Below are 19864 nucleotides of genomic sequence, written 5' to 3'. Positions count from 1 at the left end.
GGTGATCTTTATATTATTAGAAAATGTTAATCATGTTTTGCTTGTTACACCTCTTAATTTAATCGGCGAGCTTTAAAATTTTCTTTCTGTATCCCCCTGCTCCTCCCTTTTTAGTTTCAGCCATTACAGCAGTTCATTTTAAATTGACTTATGCTTTCAAAATTCAGATTATAGGAAAAAAAACTATATATATAACCCATAATTATAATAGTTTTATGGATTTCTATTTGGCCAAAGGGACAATCCCTTTACAATTATTCTGGAACAGTAAGACAATATATTTTAGGTACGTTTTTACTCTAAAAAGTAAAACTTTGTAATGGCAACTCATCTATATATCAAATTTATAGAATAATAAAAGAGATTTGTTCCCTTTGAAATATATAAATATGATGTCTGTGCATTTGAATTACCCTTGTGATATACACAGCTCAAAACAAATGAGTTTCTGTTTTTTGTGTGCTGTTTAGCTAAAGGCAGTGAAAATAATTAAAGATGTTTTTGCTCTTTGGGAATTTTTCAGTTCTAATTTATTAAAAATAGAGCTGGAAGAATGTTTGTGAACCTGCTTTGTGAGATACTCCCTAGACCTGTAAACTCGAATGCAAATCACTTGGAGTTGATAGAAGAAAAAAAAATAAACTCCTTGGAAATTTATTCATGAAATACTTATCATAATGATGATGATGAAAAAGTTATAAAATTCTCAGTATCACACTACTTTCTTTTTATAAGGAAAAAGTACATATATTATTGATGTTTTGAGGGTCCTTTGGTATAAGCTGGTTTGAACTTATATCTAAGTAGGGTATTTTCTCTTGAAGTATCATCAGTTACTATTATGTAACTGATAAGGTTAATGGCATTAGAAAAGGCATTTGGGAGTTGTTTTCAAAGTGTTTATTTGCAAATGATGCAAATATCCACCCCATCCTATAAAGGGAAAAGGGGAATTTGTAATTACAGGATGAAGATGTTCAAAGCTCAGCTTCTTTTCTGAAGTTAGAGAATTCAGTGTCCATTCATAGATAAGTATTTAGAATTTAGTGATTGTTTTTAAAAATCAGAAGTATGAGGGTCATATAACAATTACTTTGTAATTCTTTGAAGCAAGACGTTTGTGTGATGGCTAATAAACTGCATTTGAAGTTGAACTTATCCTTTCGTATACCTATTTGTAAACGTCCTTCCTGTGCCATTCATGTAGCAGTGTTCCTTAAAAATTCTGTAGGTAAACTTGTCAGTGTGGCTGATCATATAAGGGCTTGAGAGTTGCTCTCCCAATGAAAAGATGAACTGACAGCTGGGAATTATAGGGCTAAAGTTATGTGAGGTGACGGTCTTTGGAGAATAACTGCTTTTCATAGTATAAGTTCTACAGCCTATGGCTTGGATTCTGAAACAATGTTTCTTATCTTCTTATCCATTGTCTTCATAAACTATCAGAAGTAGCCTACTAGTTCTGCAGTTACATGAACCTTGTCTACGATGACTGTATTTATCTAGGATTTCTCTACTTAGTATTAAGGCAGTAGCAAATATACCTACTCAGTAGGAATTTGCACTTCACAGATAAGTTAAGGTGTGACTTAAGACATAAAAATGTAATTTAGCACCACCACCTAGATCGTTATTTGGAAGATGTTTCTAGACTAACGCAGCATGTCTTGGCTAATGGCAAATACATGATATTTCTGTTATAAGAGCCAGTTTGTTCTTTTTGTGTATGTGCCTTTTTCATCAGGTACTTAGGTAAATCAAATCATAAAACCTGAATAGAAGTGTAGAAAGGGAGTAATGGAGTTGTTTAATACTGTGTGAGCATAACAGAGAAGACTGACTGGGCTGAGGTTTGAGTGGGTCTCCTACTAGCTTACAGGGTGATTTGAAGCAAATATGTTTCTGTACTTTAATTAATAATGGGGGACATATATTGAGTACTTGCTCTGTGTCAGGCCCTGTGCAATAAATATAATTTAGACCCCACAGTCATATGGTATAGATGCTATTTTTATCCCCATTTTCTAAAACTAAGGCTCAGAGAGGCTAAATAACTTCCAGGATTCATACCCTCAATGAATGGTGCCTCCTAGAACTACCCAGCGTGCATAGCTGAAGCCTGATCAGTACACAGGACCATCTTCTTGCTGTATGTATAGCAGGTACCTTTCCCAGTGCCAGGGATAAGGAGATGAGCCCAGTGTGTTTCTAGTAGGAGGAGAAACACATAAATAAATAGTGTAATCATATGCAGTATAGAGTTGGGAGCACAGAGAAGGAAGCTATCAGTTTTCTCTGCATCCCTCCTGTCCATACTTCTTATTTTTTTTTACATCTTTATTGGAGTATAATTGCTTTACAATGGTGTGTTAGTTTCTACTTTATAACAAAGTGAATCAGTTAAAAATATACATATGTTCCCATATCTCTTCCCTCTTGTGTCTCCCTCCCTCCCACCCTCCCTATCCCACCCCTCTAGGTGGTCACAAAGCACCGAGCTGATCTTCCTGTGCTATGCAGCTGCTTCCCACTAGCTATCTATTTTACGTTTGGTAGTGTATATATGTCCATGCCACTCTCTCACTTTGTCACAGCTTACCCTTCCCCCTCCCCATATCCTCAAGTCCATTCTCTACTAGGTCTGTGTCTTTATTCCTGTCTTACCCATAGGTTCTTCATGAAATTCTTTTTTTCTTAAATTCCATATGTATGTGTTAGCATACGGTATTTGTCTTTCTCTTTCTGACTTACTTCACTCTGTATGACAGACTCTAGGTCCATCCACCTCATTACAGATAGCTCAATTTTATTTCTTTTTATGGCTGAGTAATATTCCATTGTATATATGTGCTACATCTTCTTTATCCATTCATCCAATGATGGACACTTAGGTTGTTTCCATCTCTGGGCTATTGTAAATAGAGCTGCAATGAACATTTTGGTACATGAGACTTTTTGAATTATGTATATGCCCAGTATTGGGATTGCTGGGTCATATGGTAGTTCTATTTGTAGTTTTTTAAGGAACCTCCATACTGTTCTCCATAGTGGCTGTACCAATTCACATTCCCACCAGCAGTGCAAGAGTGCTCCCTTTTCTCCACACCCTCTCCGGCATATATTGTTTCTAGATTTTTTGATGATGGCCATTCTGACTGTGTGACATGATATCTCATTGTAGTTTTGATTTGCATTTCTCTAATGATTAATGATGTTGAGCATTCTTTCATGTGTTTGTTGGCAGTCTGTATATCTTCTTTGGAGAAATGTCTCTTTAGATCTTCTGCCCATTTTTGGATTGGGTTGTTTGTTTTTTTGTTACTGAGCTGCATGAGCTGCTTGTAAATTTTGGGGATTAATCCTTTGTCAGTTGCTTCATTTGCAAATATTTTCTCCCATTCTGAGGGTTGTCTTTTGGTCTTGTTTATGGTTTCCTTTGCTGTGCAAAAGCTTTGAAATTTCATTAGGTCCCATTTGTTTATTTTTGTTTTTATTTCCATTTCTTGAGGAGGTGGGTCAAAAAGTATCTTGCTGTGATTTATGTCATAGAATGTTCTGCCTATGTTTTCCTCTAAGAGTTTGATAGTGTCTGGCCTTACATTTAGGTCTTTAATCCATTTTGAGCTTATTTTTGTGCATGCTGTTAGGGAGTGATCTAATCTCATACTTTTACATGTACCTGTCCAGTTTTCCCAGCACCACCTATTGAAGAGGCTGTCCTTTCTCCACTGTACATTCCTGCCTCCTTTATCAAAGATAAGGTGACCATATGTGCGTGGGTTTATCTCTGGGCTTTCTATCCTGTTCCATTGATCTATCTTTCTGTTTTTGTGCCAGTACCATACTGTCTTGATAACTGTAGCTTTGTAGTATAGTCTGAAGTCAGGGAGCCTGATTCCTCCAGCTCCGTTTTTAGTTCTCAAGATTGCTTTGGCTACTCGGGGTCTTTTGTGTTTCCATACAAACTGTGAAATTTTTTGTTCTAGTTCTGTGAAAAATGCCAGTGGTAGTTTGATAGGGATTGCATTGAATCTGTAGATTGCTTTGGGTAGTAGAGTCATTTTCACAATGTTGATTCTTCCAATCCAAGAACATGGTATATCTCTCCATCTATTTGTATCATCTTTAATTTCTTTCATCAGTGTCTTGTAATTTTCTGCATAGAGGTCTTTTGTCTCCTTAGGTAGGTTTATTCCTAGATATTTTATTCTTTTTGTTGCAGTGGTAAATGGGAGTTTTTTCTTGATTTCACTTTCAGATTTTTCATCATTAGTGTATAGGAATGCCAGAGATTTCTGTGCATTTATTTTGTATCCTGCTACTCTACCAAATTCATTGATTAACTCTAGTAGTTTTCTGGTAGCATCTTTAGGATTCTCTATGTATAGTATCATGTCATCTGCTAACAGTGACAGCTTTACTTCTTCTTTTCCGATTTGGATTCCTTTTATTTCCTTTTCTTCTCTGATTGCTGTGGCTAAAACTTCCCAAAGTATGTTGAATAAGAGTGGTGAAAGTGGGCAACCTTGTCTTGTTCCTGATCTTAGTGGAAATGCTTTCAGTTTTTCACCATTGAGGATGATGTTGGCTGTGGGTTTGTCATATATGGCCTTTATTATGTTGAGGAAAGTTCCCTCTATGCCTTCTTTCTGGAGTGTTTTTATCATAAATGGGTGTTGAATTTTGTCGAAAGCTTTCTCTGCATCTATTGAGATGACCATATGGTTTTTCTCCTTCAATTTGTTAATATGTTGTGTCATGTTGATTGATTTGCGTATATTGAAGAATCCTTGCATTCCTGGGATAAACCCCACTTGATCGTGGTGTATGATCCTTTTAATGTGCTGTTGGATTCTGTTTGCTAGTATTTTGTTGAGGATTTTTGCATCTATGTTCATCAGTGATATTGGCCTGTAGTTTTCTTTCTTTGTGACATCCTTGTCTGGTTTTGGTATCAGGGTGATGGTGGCCTCATAGAATGAGTTTGGGAGTCCTCCTGTCCATACTTCTGATACTGTAAATTGGCATTACTCCCTCAAGTTGATGACACATTCTGGGTCCTTTTTTATTCTTCATCACTACATCCTGTTGAAGTAAGGAGGAAACCATGTTACTTCATAGATAGAAAAAGAGGCCCAGCAAGGTTAAGTGCCTTTCCTAGAGGCACAGTAAATCACTGGTGTGAGAACAATAATTTAGGGCCCCAAATGACAGTTAATTTCCTTGGTAGACTAGGAAATTGCACATTTCCGTGAAATTCTCCTAAGCCAAGAATCTTTTCCTCTTTTTTCCTCATTTAACTCATATCCTTTCCAAGGCCTTATGTTTTTCAAGCTCACAAACATGTGGAAGATCTTTTCCTGATATTTTGCAAAAAATGTGGTTACTGAAAGTAGGTGACTTCTATACTGTATGGCCATTGTGACCTACGGGGACCCCACAGTGGTTATCCAGCTGTACTGTACGAAGTGTCTTCCATGCAAGGAGGTCATGATATGGTAACTCCCTGGGCAGATCTTTGGACAGCTTTTCTGCTTTGGTCCAAAGCTGGCATTTCAGGGACCAGATGAAGCAGATTTCATTGTTCGTAGGGCAGACTCAACCTATGTCAGCATAAGCACTATTTGCAGGGCAAGAAGAGCAAGTCTCATAACATGCTAGAGATGCTAGAGGTCCAGAGGTGTTTGCTGAATTGCCTGTGATGGTGCCCAGTGAGGGAAGAGAGTGCGCACACCTGGGTTTCTTCTCAGAGCTGCTGTTTGGCAATTATGCCGAGCATTGTGGGGAATGCTTATTCTGTTCTGACCTCTGAATTACAATCAACCTGATATCTTAATGAGAGTATCTGTATCTTGAGCATTTAATAAGGCATTCCTTTTTCCTTTCCCAATACCTAGTAAAGTGGTTCTTAACATTTTTGGATTAGGGACTACTCTAAGAATTTGGTGAAAGCACTTTCCCTGGAAAAATGCACACACTTACAAGATTTTGCATGTAATTTCAAGGCGTTCATAGTTCTTCCCCCTAAAAGCAGATCTGTAAGCTGTGGATTGAGGGTAAATAACCTCTGCTGTAACTTTCCATAGTCTCTCTATTTTAACATCCAAAGAAATATTGTAATTTTTAACCGGTAGATGTTTCACAGAAAATGTGTTAAAAGTAAACAGAATACGCTTTAAATTGGAATACATACACTTTGTGTTTCAGGAAAAATTTTGTATAACAGTTGTCTAATATTTACTTTTGTCTCCCTTTTTCAAAGCTTGGTAAAATGCGGCTGACAATTCCATGTCGGGCCCTTACGTGTTCTCATCTGCAGTGTTTTGATGCAACTCTTTATATTCAGATGAATGAGAAAAAACCAACTTGGGTTTGTCCTGTCTGTGATAAGAAGGCTCCGTATGAACACCTTATTATTGATGGGTATGTCAATTTAAAGTTTTTCCTTGTACTTCAAAGTAACCATCTATTATTGGTTTTGTTATCCATCACGTTTGGGATTAAAATTCTATAGGTAGTGTTCTCTGAGTTACGTATTTTTAGGATTTTCATGACTGTAGAAGTCAGTAGTTTTCTAAGTAATTAACATTGTGAACATTTTTCCTTTTTAACTTTCTGTGCCCTTGTTTGGAAAATGTGTGCCTTACTGTTAGTGCCTCCTGACATTTACCATTTTAAAGCACCAGTGGTTCTAAGTAGGATGTACTTACACCTTTTCCTAACATGAATCCATCTATCCCTAGACATGCAGACCATTTTGGAGAGAGAATGAAAGAACTGTGAAACTCTGGCTAACCTAACTGACCAGAAATTGGTCTGTTTTTGGAGATTTCCTGGTGCTTCAGTTGTGGGCCAGCATACCTACTCCCTACCATACGGACTCCTAAAACTGATCAACACACTGAATAGCAGCTCTCTTTGTTTTTCTGTTTTCTCTAAAATACTTGTCTTTGTCTTTCTTCTCCACCTATAGCATCACAACAGTTGATTATTTTTTTTAACACTCTGGTATTTTATCTGTCCTTCCAAACATCTTCGAATATCCCTTTCAGTTTTCTCCTATTCTCTAGCCTCCTTTTTTTCCTTTTTGCCACTGAACAAAGATAAATTGTGAAAAGAAGGATCTTCTTGAGATTTCCTGTACTCTTTAGAAAAATGCTTAATACAACTTACCTATAATATTTGAGAAAACATAGAAGCCTGAAGGTATAACCTAAGGAATGGAATACATTTAGTGATAGAAGTGTAATCCAGAGCTTGAAAGATGTCAGACCAGACATATGGGGAGAAGTAAACATGTAACTTAAATGTTTTATGTTTGATTTTTCAGAGATGTCAGTGATCACTAATAAATCAGAATTGAATAATATTTTACCAACTCTGTATATTATGTAACTCTAGATGCCTGCATCAATTGGGATTATTCTTTCTTACTATAAAAGCCACACATACACACACACTCCTAAAGAAAAATTGGAAACATACGAAAATAAAAAGCTGTTATTTTCTGATTTTTTTCCCCATATTTGTGATTATACAGTATTAGTATTTTTTATCCTTTGGTTTCATTTAACATTACAACCTAAGAATTTGAACATTAATTTTACACATTTTTGAAAATCTCATTTTTTAATATCTGCATGGTAATTATCAAGGAGCTTTAACTTTCAATACATATTTTTGCATGTATTTCTTGAGTTATCAAATAAGATGTGCTTATTGTAGGCAATTTGGATTATGTTGAAAAATATAAAGAAAAAGAATAAATATCCACAATGTCACCACTGAGAGATAAGCACTATTTATATACCACTCACACACAGAATTTTATTTTTAAAATATAGAGTTTTCTTTTCTTGGCCTCTTCACACTTTCTGTGAACATATATTTCCCCCCATATTATTAAAAAAAAATCTTTGGAAACCTCATGTTTCATGGTTACATAATATTTTCTTGCATACAGGTACCATAATTTAAGTAACTATTCTCCTATTTAGCCCTAGATTTTGAGAACAGATATACTTTGTCTGTTACACTTTCTTTCTCATTTATACTTGTACAGAACATAGAAGGTCTGAATGTTTTTTGAATAGTAATAATTCTAATTGGTCTTACTTTAGAATGTGATATTCAAAGGACAAAATGTTTTTTATAGCTTGTTTATGGAAATCCTGAAGTACTGTACAGATTGTGATGAAATACAGTTTAAGGAGGATGGCTCTTGGGCACCTATGAGATCAAAAAAGGAAATACAGGAAGTTTCTGCCTCTTACAATGGAGTTGATGGTGAGTGTTAGTTTTCCAAAAGAGTGGGGCAGTCTCCCTGTTGTTTTAAAGGCTTGGTTTTCAATATTAAAACACATAAAAATTTTAAGAATACTCAGCAGTTTATGGATAGCTCAGTAACTCTTATTAAATTATTGATTAAATGTTCAGAAGTAGTGAAACTCTAAATTCACTTTCTGCCAGCTTTTAAAATTTTGTGGTATAAGATTTCAGAGTAACATAATCTAATAAGTTATTTCTAAAGTCATGCTTTTGAAATGGTATCCTTTTAAATTTTTTACAGACTTGGTACAGGTTAGTGAATGTTCTTTTTTCACTTACATTTTTTTCCTGGCTTTTTTAGTATGTTTTTGCTGGAAGGAAACTATGACTTTTTAAAAATGTTACTATAACATCTCTCAGTATATCAGGTATTGTACAGGTAAACATGTGTAATATATAGTGTTTGCCCTCAGACTACTTTTATTCTGAGGTGGACATATACTTTGATTGTTTGCCCTAATTCAGAATTGTTTTTCAAAAAAATCCTTTAACAACCGATAATAAATAATAGTTTTAAGCTTAGGGGAACAGAGCCACTGTTGCTTTTATATTCTTGGACCCTAGCAATATACTGTAACTGATAAAGTCTAAACTACAACTGATAATTGAATCCATAGGCTGAGAAAAAGAGATGTTACAGGTCTTTTATGCCTTGTGTTTCAATCATTCCCACACAGGATGCTTGAGCTCCACATTAGAGCACCAAGTGGCTTCTCATCACCAGTCCTCAAATAAAAGTAAGAAAGTAGAGGTGATTGACCTAACCATAGACAGTTCATCTGATGAAGAGGAGGAAGAGCCATCTGCCAAGAGAACCTGCCCTTCTCTCTCTCCCACATCACCACTAAGTAATAAAGGGTAAGTGGTGAGATCTTAAAAAAAAAAAAAAAAAAAAAAAAGAACAATTCATTGTGAAAGTTAATTTTGCAAATAGGGTTAAAAGATCTGCTAAATAAAATGATTGTAAAACTTAACTTAGTAATGATTGTAAAACTTAGTAATCAGAGAATAAGTTGAATTTTTCTCAGATGTGTTTCTTAAGGGGTTGGAATAATGCATTAAAGGGGTCACTTGGATATGGTCTTCATTGTACCAAAAGATGATTCTAGTACAGTGGTTCTTAAACTTGGGTATACATCAGTATCACCTGAAGGGCTTATTAAAACACATTGCTTCCCTAGACCCCATGTCTGATTCAGGAATAGGAACTGAGAAAATGTGTATTTCTAATAAGTTCCCAGGTGATCCTAATGCTGGTCGTAGGATTTAAAATATTTACTCAAACTGGAAAATGTGTGCTGTAAAATTAACCCGCAGTTGAGTGTTTCAAGCAGAAAGCAGAGGAAGTCCAGATGAATGCTTTAAACCTGCCTCAGAATGTATAAGACTGGCAATGAAAGAAATGCAGGACTTAAGTTGCAGTACACAATGCTTTATGTTTTGCAGGCTCATTTCCCATACTTCCCATTAGTCTCATATTGGTAATAATGTACCTTGGTTATGCTTCACGTCACTTCATGAAACACTGTTACCTACTTTATGTAAAACACGCTGTGCTAAACATGGGTGATAATAAAGTAAGTAAGTACAGTCCCAACCTTAAAGAGTTTAACATTTTGTAGAGGATGGTAAAACAAGTAGCTGACTCTAGCTGTACTCTTAAACAGAGTGTTAGTCTTAAGAGACACTTCGGGGATTCTCAGCAAAAGACTTCATGTTTTGCTGAGGCACAGTTGTAGCACACCAAAGGTAAATCTAGAAATCCACGTGTGACCCCTTTTAGGTATATATCAGGAGAGTTATGTGGCCTGATGTAATTGAATAGGAGCTATTCAGAAAATCTTCCAGCAAACTGTAGTGCCTGAAGGAAGAATGTAAGTGAGGAAGGGAAAGTCTGCAGAAAGCATTGTTACAGATTTCAAGGTTAAAGAGGAAAAGTAAACACCAGACCAAAAGCAGGCATTTCTGTGCTTGGAGTCAAATTATTTTCAAGCTTGATATTGTTTGATGAGATAAAAAGATCTTCTATTTGAGTATATTTGTAGTTACTTGAAAGATGAAGTTGCAACAGTAAAAGAGCACAATTGTGATAAATGTGGCTCCTCTCTCATTACAGGACTTTGACTATTTCAGGAATCTTTATAGTACAACCAGACATATGACGCAGGTTGATATTTTCACTCTAGCGTAGCTTATTTTATCATAGAGACAGAAATAAAAGACATTAAAAGCAGTATCATAATTCTATACAAAATGAATATTTAAACACTAATTCTGCCTTACATCCTACTTTATGAACATTCACCTCTGATGAAAGCCTGCGTTGATGGCTGTTATCCAACAAGCCCGACCGTATTACTATACCAGCTTCTTTCTTAAATCTGAGTTGTGGGTGGGGGGCGGGGAGGGACGAAGAGTCAAATTAGCAAAAGCTGGTGTAGTTAGAGCAAATATCTGTAGAATTTTGATCCTAAGATATTTTATGTTTTATATATATTTTTAAATGGTAGATTTAACATAGCATGACCAAAACATATCATCATTTTATTACTTTAAATGCCCTAAAACAGCACCTTAAAATATATTTCATAAATCTGGGTATATAAATACTTTATGGATTAAATGCATCATTATATATACGTTAGTTCTGCTCTTTCGTATATTGATAGTAGTCATACATATGTAAACACTTTTCCTTAAAGGAAACTTTCTGAGTGTTTCGAAATCTAATTTTTCTTCTTTGAATATTTGCTTTGCTGTTTCTCCAGAAATAGTTTGTTTATTATGTTTGGGAAATTACATTAGATGCATTAACTACTTCCTGAGCTTCCCAGTGACTAATTGAACCCAGATAGAGTATTTGCTAACGCCAGACCTTTCTCTCTTGATTTTCAGATAAAAACAGGCAACCTGAAAGTTTATGACATTTTTAGAAGAATAGCACCATATTCAGTACCAGTGACCATTTTTCAGTAATGACTAGCCAATAAATAGAAACCTAAACCCAGCATATTGTATTTGTTATTGTGCAGTGTGAAGGTGGAAATGCACTTTAGAATATTATCATAAAATTGAAAGAGAAGGAGCCAGCCAGGAATTATAAAGAGGCAAAGATTAGTAAATGTAAAACATTTTGCTGTCTTTAGCTGCTGAGTGTTCATCCAGAAATTACCTTTGCTGTTTGGTATACCAAGATGTTTTCAGAGACTAGCATTTCAACTCCTTTTGTCTCTCTTGTAATCCCTTAGGTATTGTCAGAGGAGATAGCTAATGGAAAATGGTACTTTCTATAGATGTAAGAGGTTTAGTTAAGTTTCCATTAGACAAAACATTTTTATGAGGTGGATGAGAGTATATTTTATGCTTCATATCCCATTCATAAAAATATGGTAGAAGGTCATAACTAGAACTCTATTCCTGGAAATCCAACCTTGGCATCTTTTGAAATATTCTTTACCATTGAAATTGCATCTCTATACCCTGAGGACTTTACGTGAAGTTTTAAAAGCAAAAGACAGCCTGTTTCTACCTTCTTTTCTCTTTATTTTCTATAACTTACATGTCTATTAGCCTCTTGTATGGTTGGGATAGCATATGGCCCTTATGTTTTCACTCAGGACTATTAGAATTCTTTCTTTTTCTTTTCAAAATCATTTTAATTCTTCCTTTTCTTTTTCCTTTATTTCTCCCTCCTTTTTGCTTTTCCTTGATTTTTGGTAAAGAAAAAAAGATTTAACTACTCAGCTACTTAAACATTTCACTCTGTTCTTCCAGAATCCCTCTCTTTGTTCTTTTTTTCTTTTTCCATTTATACTATTCTCCCTTTAAAAACGCTGTACCACCTGTTCATTATGGAGCATCTTTACTCCTTGTCTTGCTGCCTTCGTTCATTCAGCAGGCCTTTTATGTAAATAGCGTGATAATGACTGTGCCGGACATTGAATATACCGAGATAAACAGTACCTAGTTTTTATTCTCGTAAATCTTACAAGTCTGAGGGCCACTGTTAACTCCTCACTGCTCATATTGCTGCATTCCCCTAGTCTTGTTAATATGTGTTTTCTTTGCAAGGATTTACCTAAACTTTTTACTAGCCAGCACTCTAGTGCTTATTTTTTAAAGGTTTCAGAATTTTGTCTGCTGTAGATACTTTTCACTCATTCCATTGAAGTGGCTCAGCCATGCCTTCCCCCTGCATTCTGAAAGTGTAGATGACATTGTTCCAAAGACAACATGTGATTTATGATTGGATACCATTGCGTCCATCTTTTTTTCCCTATAGCCTCTGAAAGATGCTATTAAGTATACAAATTATTTCCTAATAATTATGGTAGTCTAAATTATCTATTGCTTTACTTGTCTTTTGTTTTTATTTTCAGCACAAAAACTAGGACTCATTGTGAGATGCAACCCTTTTTAAAAGTTCAACTGACTCATGAAAATTTGCATACCTTTTCTTCTTCTAGCATATTAAGTCTTCCACATCAAGCATCTCCAGTGTCCCGCACCCCAAGCCTCCCTGCTGTAGACACAAGCTATATTAACACATCCCTCATCCAAGACTACAGACATCCTTTCCACATGACACCCATGCCTTATGACTTGCAAGGTGAGTCACCGGTTCTTCTGTGTCGTCACATAGCATTGTGAATGCCTTTGATCTATATAGTCTTCTTCTGGGCAAGTATAAGAAAGGTCGAAAGATTAGGAAAAGAGGGGGTTGGATCTAGGAAACTGGGAGAAATACACACAGTGGTCATAAATAAATACAGACTCAGTTCCTTGTTAGTACCTTCATCAGTAGCCAGTGTTTTACTACCAGTGGTAAAAACAGTGCAATGACCTTTAGGTTTTGTGTGCTTCAAAGTAGTCTGCAGGTTGTTTTTTAATGACTTCCAATATGTTGCTTTAAATTTTGATATTTATGGCAATTATTTTTTGTTCCCTGAATCCAGTTATAATGCAGAAGGCATTGTGGGTAGCTATGTCATATTGTATTTTAGATAATGCAGAATTGAAACATTGGAAAGCTTTAATTTTTATTCGGGTGAACCTGATTCTTCTTTTTGAAAGTAATTTGAAATGTCAGTATACTCATTTCTACGATGTATTTTGAGTTCATAATAATCATTTACATTATCAAAAAGAATTACTAGTTCTCATTATCTTTGTAATTTAATAATTTGTACATTAGCCATATAATCTGAGAACATTTTTTAAATTACAAAAAGCCATATCTGCTCATTGTAGAAAATATAATACAGAAGCACAAAGTGCCCTCCACCCATTTCCTACAGTAAAATTCAGGGTCACTGCCAAGGATCTTGGGAGCTGAGACAGTTGAGTGGATTCTTAGTGATTGTTATGAAAACCCTATTTCAGCTCTGTCCAATAGAACCTTCTGCAGTTAGGGAAATGTAATCTGACCAGTACAGTAGCCACTAGCCACATGTGGTTATGGGACATTTAAAATGTGGCTAGTATGACTAAAGAACTGAATTTTTCATTTTATTTAATCTTAGTAAATTGAAATAGCCACATCAGGTGGTTAGCAGCTACTCTTGTTAGGCAGTGTAGCCCCATTTCTCACTGCCTGTTAGCCCACTGCCAAGCTCACTATCAAGAACTGCAGTACTGGGACTTCCCCGGCGGTCTGGTGGTTAAGACTCCATGCTTCCAGTGCAGGGGATGCAGGTTCGATCCCCAGTTGGGGACCTAAGATCCCACATGCCTTGCGGCATGGCCAAAACAAACAAACAAAAAACACAGCACTATACATTTTGCAGGATCCTTATGTTATAATCTGTTCTAGTGTAGACAGTGGATGGATCCCCAAAGTGTTTTTGTTGTTGTCATATTTTTATCTATACCTGCTTGTTGTACTTTTCTCCAAGTTTAGATATCATAATAAGGCATTTTATTCATGTTGGTTTACTTGCTCTTCGTCACATTACACATTGGGCAATATGGACAAGAATGTGACTTGGAAGGGGCCGGCTTACAATGACTTCCTGGCAGCCAGGGATGAGAGCTGGTCCTTCTGTAATAGCCTCCACGCCAGCAGTCAGACACCCCCTCAGATCTCTTCCCCTCTCATGTCACTCAGGAGTCTCTGAGTTAGAATCTGGAACAGATAGTGGGAAATGAAGGAATTTGAGAAAGAAAATCTGTCTTACAACTTGCTTAATGTAAAAACATTCTTATCCACAAAATGAGACCAAAGAAATTACATACCTCATGAGGTGCTTGTGAGGAGTAAATTCGAGTAGATTGAAAGCTGACTTTAGGGGAGTCAATGAGAGCATCTAGTGAAAAGTGCTCTGTCAATTTAAGGGATCAGTGTTGGACTTAACAGGGCAGCAGTGGCCCAAGTCCCACAAATGGAGTCACTGGAGTGCAAATCATTGCTAAAGGTTGAACTCCAGGCTTTGTAATCTAGAGATGGGAGAGATGTAAAACATTCAGCTCAACTCTTCATGTTTAAATAAAATTCTAAATGAATTTAGAATTAGCTTTTTAAGATATTTGTTTTTGTAGTATTGGGGCATTTGGAAGGCTTTTTCTTTCTTTCTTTTGTTTCTTTTTTTTAAACTAAAATAATTTTTTCTCCCACAGGATTAGATTTCTTTCCTTTCTTATCAGGAGACAATCAGGTATGTTATATGAAAAAAATACTGTTATTTTAATTCTAAGTTAAAATACTTAAAAGTATAATATGTAGCCAAGAGAAAGAAAATAAATTTCCTTAGGAAATTCAGAGTAGTTATACCCATTATTGTTAAGGTTTTAAAATTTTAAATAAAAGTCCCTTTGTTTCAGCTGTGCCTGAATATATAGTAACTACAGTGTCTATTTGTTGGTTCCCAGTACTGTTTTATAAAAAACAGGGCAGTGAGTCATATTGACTGATAAATTTCTTGGCCATACATCTCCAGAAGAGAAAGAAAGTGGACTTTCCTGTTTCCTGCTGCTTCTGAGTATATGCCTCTTTGGAAATAGCACTATGAAAATTGCTTGCAATACAAATGAAAACAAAAAAATAATATTTTTATTCCCTCCCACAACCCCCCCCCCAGTTTTAGCTACAAAAATGTCTCTTAAGATCAGTGATGTGCCAATAAAAATTAAAATTAAAAAAAAAAGGTCAATGATGTGATCATTACATAAGACCATTTGATTTTGCAAAATGTTTTACTAAATATTTCAGAAACACCAGGTACTCAGAATATATTAAATTCAGGACTTTGTTCTGCTGAGAAGAAAGTTTATTAATTTATAAGTATAATTAACTTTATTTCCTGTGTTTTGTTTCCCCTCCCTAGCATTATAACACCTCCCTGCTTGCCGCTGCAGCAGCAGCGGTTTCAGATGATCAAGACCTCTTACACTCGTCTCGGTTTTTTCCATATACCTCCTCACAGATGTTTCTTGATCAGTTAAGTGCAGGAGGCAGTACTTCTCTGCCAACCACCAATGGAAGCAGCAGTGGCAGTAACAGCAGCCTCGTATCCTCCAACAGCCTAAGGGAGAGCCATAGCCACACCGTCGCAAATAGGAGCAGCACAGACACAGCATCCATCTTCGGCATCATACCAGACATTATCTCATTGGACTGATTCCCTTGCCCCTGCTGCTTCCATCCCTACCCCAGATTAAATGGACTTGGTAGAAAGAAGAGAACTTTGTGCTATGTTTTACCTTATTCTGTTTAGAAAAGTACACAAGCGTGTTTTTTTTCCTTTTTTTTAGGGAAAAAATTAAAAGAAATGTACAGAGAACAAAACTATATTTTCAGTTTTACTTTTGTATATAAATCTAAGACTGCCTGTCTGAAAAAACACTTGTAAAAAACAAAAAAAAGGAAAGAAAAGAAAAAAAAAAGAAAAAAAACAAGTACCCATAAACCACCTTCAGTTCATTCTTTCTGGATTCTGAAGATTTTTTTTTTCATCATTTGTCCTATTTGGTTTTATTTTACTTCAATGGCATTATTTTATTTGCAATAACAGAAAAGGAATTGCATGTATGAAGTTTTAAATTGTGGGCTTTTCTTTGTTGTGGGGAGGGGCTGGGGGGGATAGTTTTAATTTCCATTTTCTAAAAATGACAGACTTGGATTCTGTTTGTGTGTGTGCATATTTTATCCAGCCTTAAGTTATAAATTTCATCTGTTCCTCTGCATTCCCTATGTATTTTCAGGACATAGCTTGTGGGTGTGTGTGTGTCTGTGTGTATTTTTGTGTCGTTACTGTTCCTTCTCCCGAGTTTGCATTCAGTTGATAAATCAGTTGCCTGCTTCTTTCAGAGTGCTTTGAAGGTCTTGAACTCTCATATGAGCATCTTTATCGACTATCCCAATTGCATGTTCTCCATCACATATTGTCTCTTATTTGCTAGATACCCCTGAGCATATGTTTCAGAGATTGGAGTAGAGCTATCTGGGTAAGGAGTAGGCTTAGCCGACCTGTGAATAATACACTTTAGTCTAGTTCTTTATTTTAAATTTGGATTGCCAGTATTATGTATTTAAACCAAGTCTGTGATCACCTGCTTTTTTGGCCACAGGGTAACAAGTTTTCATGTAAGATCTTCATACCAAAGTAGGAAGTCAAAATAGCTTAGAAAGCCCTGTTGGATGTCTTGTGCAGCTGACAGAGGTAAGGCTACATCACCTCAAAAAAGAAAGACAGTCAGTTATCCTTAAAAGTAAATTCTCTTCGGAAAATACAATGCACCACACATGTCAGTCTGTAGAAATCTATCATCTGATAAACAGTTGAAATTCAAAATGGGCTTGATCCTTAGTCATTTTCACTCTCTGGTTCTGAGTGTACTTATTTTTTTAGCCTAGTTGTTTGTTTTATATTTTTCTTCACCTTTTAAAGACAAGCATGACATAGGAAAGCCAAATCTTTTTAAGAATTCATGGATCAGTCTGATCTACTCTTATTAATAATGGAAATGTAAATATATTGAAAACTGTTTTTCAGGAAATGAGTGAGGGTTGGAGGGAAGGAAAAAGTGGTTCTACTTGTGTTCCAAAATCCTCGTCAGAGAAGGTCCGTTTTTCAGGTGATATCTGAAGGTGTTGTTTATCTGATTGAAAGGTTTAAGCAGGTTTAACAGAAAAGATAAAGAAGGGGCATAACGATTACCAATTTTCCAGACTGTATTTTTTTTTTTTTTTTTTTTTTTTTGCGGTACGCGGGCCTCTCACTGTTGTGGCCTCTCCCGTTGCGGAGCACAGGCTCCGGACGCGCAGGCTCAGCGGCCATGGCTCACGGGCCCAGCTGCTCCGCGGCATGTGGGATCTTCCCGGACCGGGGCACGAACCCATGTCCCCTGCATCGGCAGGCGGACTCTCAACCACTGCGCCACCAGGGAAGCCCCAGACTGGATTTTTATATCACAACTGTTAATGTTCTCAGAGTTGATGAAGGACCACCTTTGTGTATAAAATTGTCATTTTAAACCTTGCAGTGGTGACAAATTGACCCACTTTAATCCAGTTAGAGTTCAAGATGGCTGTATCTTCTGTTGTCTGATGAAATTAATGGTTCACATGACTGTGTGGCATCTAAACATACCTGTTTTTACAGTATCTCTCTGCCACCAAATTGTTGACTTGAATTTTGAAAAACAAGTTGGTATTGATATGTATATGTGTGTGTGTATATATGTATTTATAGACAAGTGTGTGTGAGTGACAACTGAGTTATATAGTCTTCCCTACGCATGTGTATTCCACACATACATGGCTGAGTTATAGTCACTAAACAATTTGCAATAAAAAAAATTCATTGTCAGTTAAAACAGGAAATAGTTAAGTTTTTTAATGAATCTGGTGTTATGTGAGTACACACTTTAGAACTCTCATTGCCATGTTAACTTAGGCTAATATCTAATAGTATTATAATTTGTGTCTAAATTCAGATTGGGATAGAAATTACTTAAATTGTAGGGAGTTGCTTCTTATTTCACATTGTTATAGGAAACGTTTCTGTTAATTCAGCTACCTAAGATAAAATGAATAGTTTTGTTTTTCTTTATTTGTTGTTGTTAGTGGTCTCAGAATTCTGATCAATAACTTTGTGTATGATGCTGAATAACAAACTCTTTGAATGATCCAGTTGAAAAACCGTCCCTCTACTTTCTTCAGCCCAGTTTTGGAGAGGGTTATTTTCCCTCAGGGTCCTGCGTTACACCAACCGAAGGGAAGAACAGGTAACAGGGAGAAATAAATGTCTGTCTAGTAGCTTTGGTCGTGTCTCCACGGGAGAAACTAACCATTCAGTTTGTCTTTTTATTTTAGTTCATTCCACTCTTAAGGAGTTTGTTCCCTTCAGTTGTTAACTTCCTAAAATGTTGCAGTAGTAGTAGCTATTACTCTGTTGGTCTCATGGCCGCTATTAGTCAATCAGACTTTTTATGACCCATAGTAATTATTAGTGGAGTCATGCACTGCATCTTTATCTTCTAAGTTTTTGTTTGTTTGTTTTTAAAGCACAGTTATTTCTTTTTTCCCTAGCCCACCGTCACTCCTCCACCCATGCTAATATTGACATGCTGTGGTCAAATAATGACTCTCAGAATCTTTAGTCAAGTTAGCACCACCCCCTTGCCTTGGTCACTCATAATAGGTGCGCATATGTTTGTATGTCTGTATAGTACTGTGGGTGGGGGTGTGTGTGTATATGCACACACACACATCTTTAGTATAATAGCTGTTTGACTAGCAGGGTTGAAGTGGCTTTTAATTATTTTGTGGGCATTATTGAACACGTTTTTAAAAGTATCTGGACCTTAACCATGCCACGCTTGGTTGACTAATTTATTTTGAGCATTAAAAATTTTCTACTTCTATTAATGTAGACATTATCACAATTCTCTATTATTACTGACTTAGAAAAGATACACTTAAGCTTCTGAGAAATGTGATTTCTTGGCAGATTTTCCTTTGAGTCAAATGTCTGAAACTGAATGAAAATACATCCCAATTTTAAATTACTAATTGTGGAAAGAATATTGTTTTTAAACAGCTGCAATTTTAAACACATAAAACACTTCAAGATCTTTAGGACTTTAAAGCACATTTGAAATTATTTTAGTAAGAGTTTTGTTTTATCAATACATGTTGAATTCTGTTTTTTTAATTAAAAGAAAACACAAAGCTTAGATTTCAGAAAGAGGGAGGGAGAATAGCTGGTGGTCCCAGAGTGTGCTGCTGTTAATTGTTTAATTAACAAAGGGGAAAAATGTATATAAACAGATATAAAAGTTACCATAAATTCCATGAACTTAAATCTGTGATTCATTGCCTTAAAACTTTCTCTCTTAGAATTTCCATACCGCATGCCAAACCAGTAAAATGGCTTTTAAAAATGTATAGTAGACCAATGTCAGTTTGTATAAAAGTACCAAGTGAAAATATTTATTACATGCATTGGAAAAAAAATTGTTTACCTATTGAATGTTACCTGTTTATGTAGAGCTCTTTAGATGTAATAAAAGAAAAGCCTTCAGTTAATTTGTCTTC

General features: G+C 35.9%; 1 protein-coding gene across 1 annotated transcript in view; it reads left to right on the top strand.

Annotated features, from left to right (window-relative positions):
* The window catches only part of PIAS1 (protein inhibitor of activated STAT 1), a 124643-nt gene extending 104793 nt beyond the window's left edge, over nt 1-19850 (top strand). Inside the window, exons 9-14 of the mRNA XM_060097119.1 lie at nt 6263-6423; nt 8156-8286; nt 9006-9186; nt 12795-12937; nt 14944-14981; nt 15651-19850. Coding sequence (XP_059953102.1) covers nt 6263-6423; nt 8156-8286; nt 9006-9186; nt 12795-12937; nt 14944-14981; nt 15651-15944 — 948 coding nt within the window. The 3' untranslated portion in view covers nt 15945-19850. The remainder of the gene's footprint in view (nt 1-6262; nt 6424-8155; nt 8287-9005; nt 9187-12794; nt 12938-14943; nt 14982-15650) is intronic.
* The last annotated feature ends 14 nt before the right edge of the window (nt 19851-19864 follow it).

This window comes from Mesoplodon densirostris, chromosome 4 (assembly GCF_025265405.1).
Source record: "Mesoplodon densirostris isolate mMesDen1 chromosome 4, mMesDen1 primary haplotype, whole genome shotgun sequence".
Taxonomy (NCBI): domain Eukaryota; kingdom Metazoa; phylum Chordata; class Mammalia; order Artiodactyla; family Ziphiidae; genus Mesoplodon; species Mesoplodon densirostris.
Note: the sequence above shows the minus strand (reverse complement) of the source record. Positions and strands in the feature narration are given on the sequence as shown.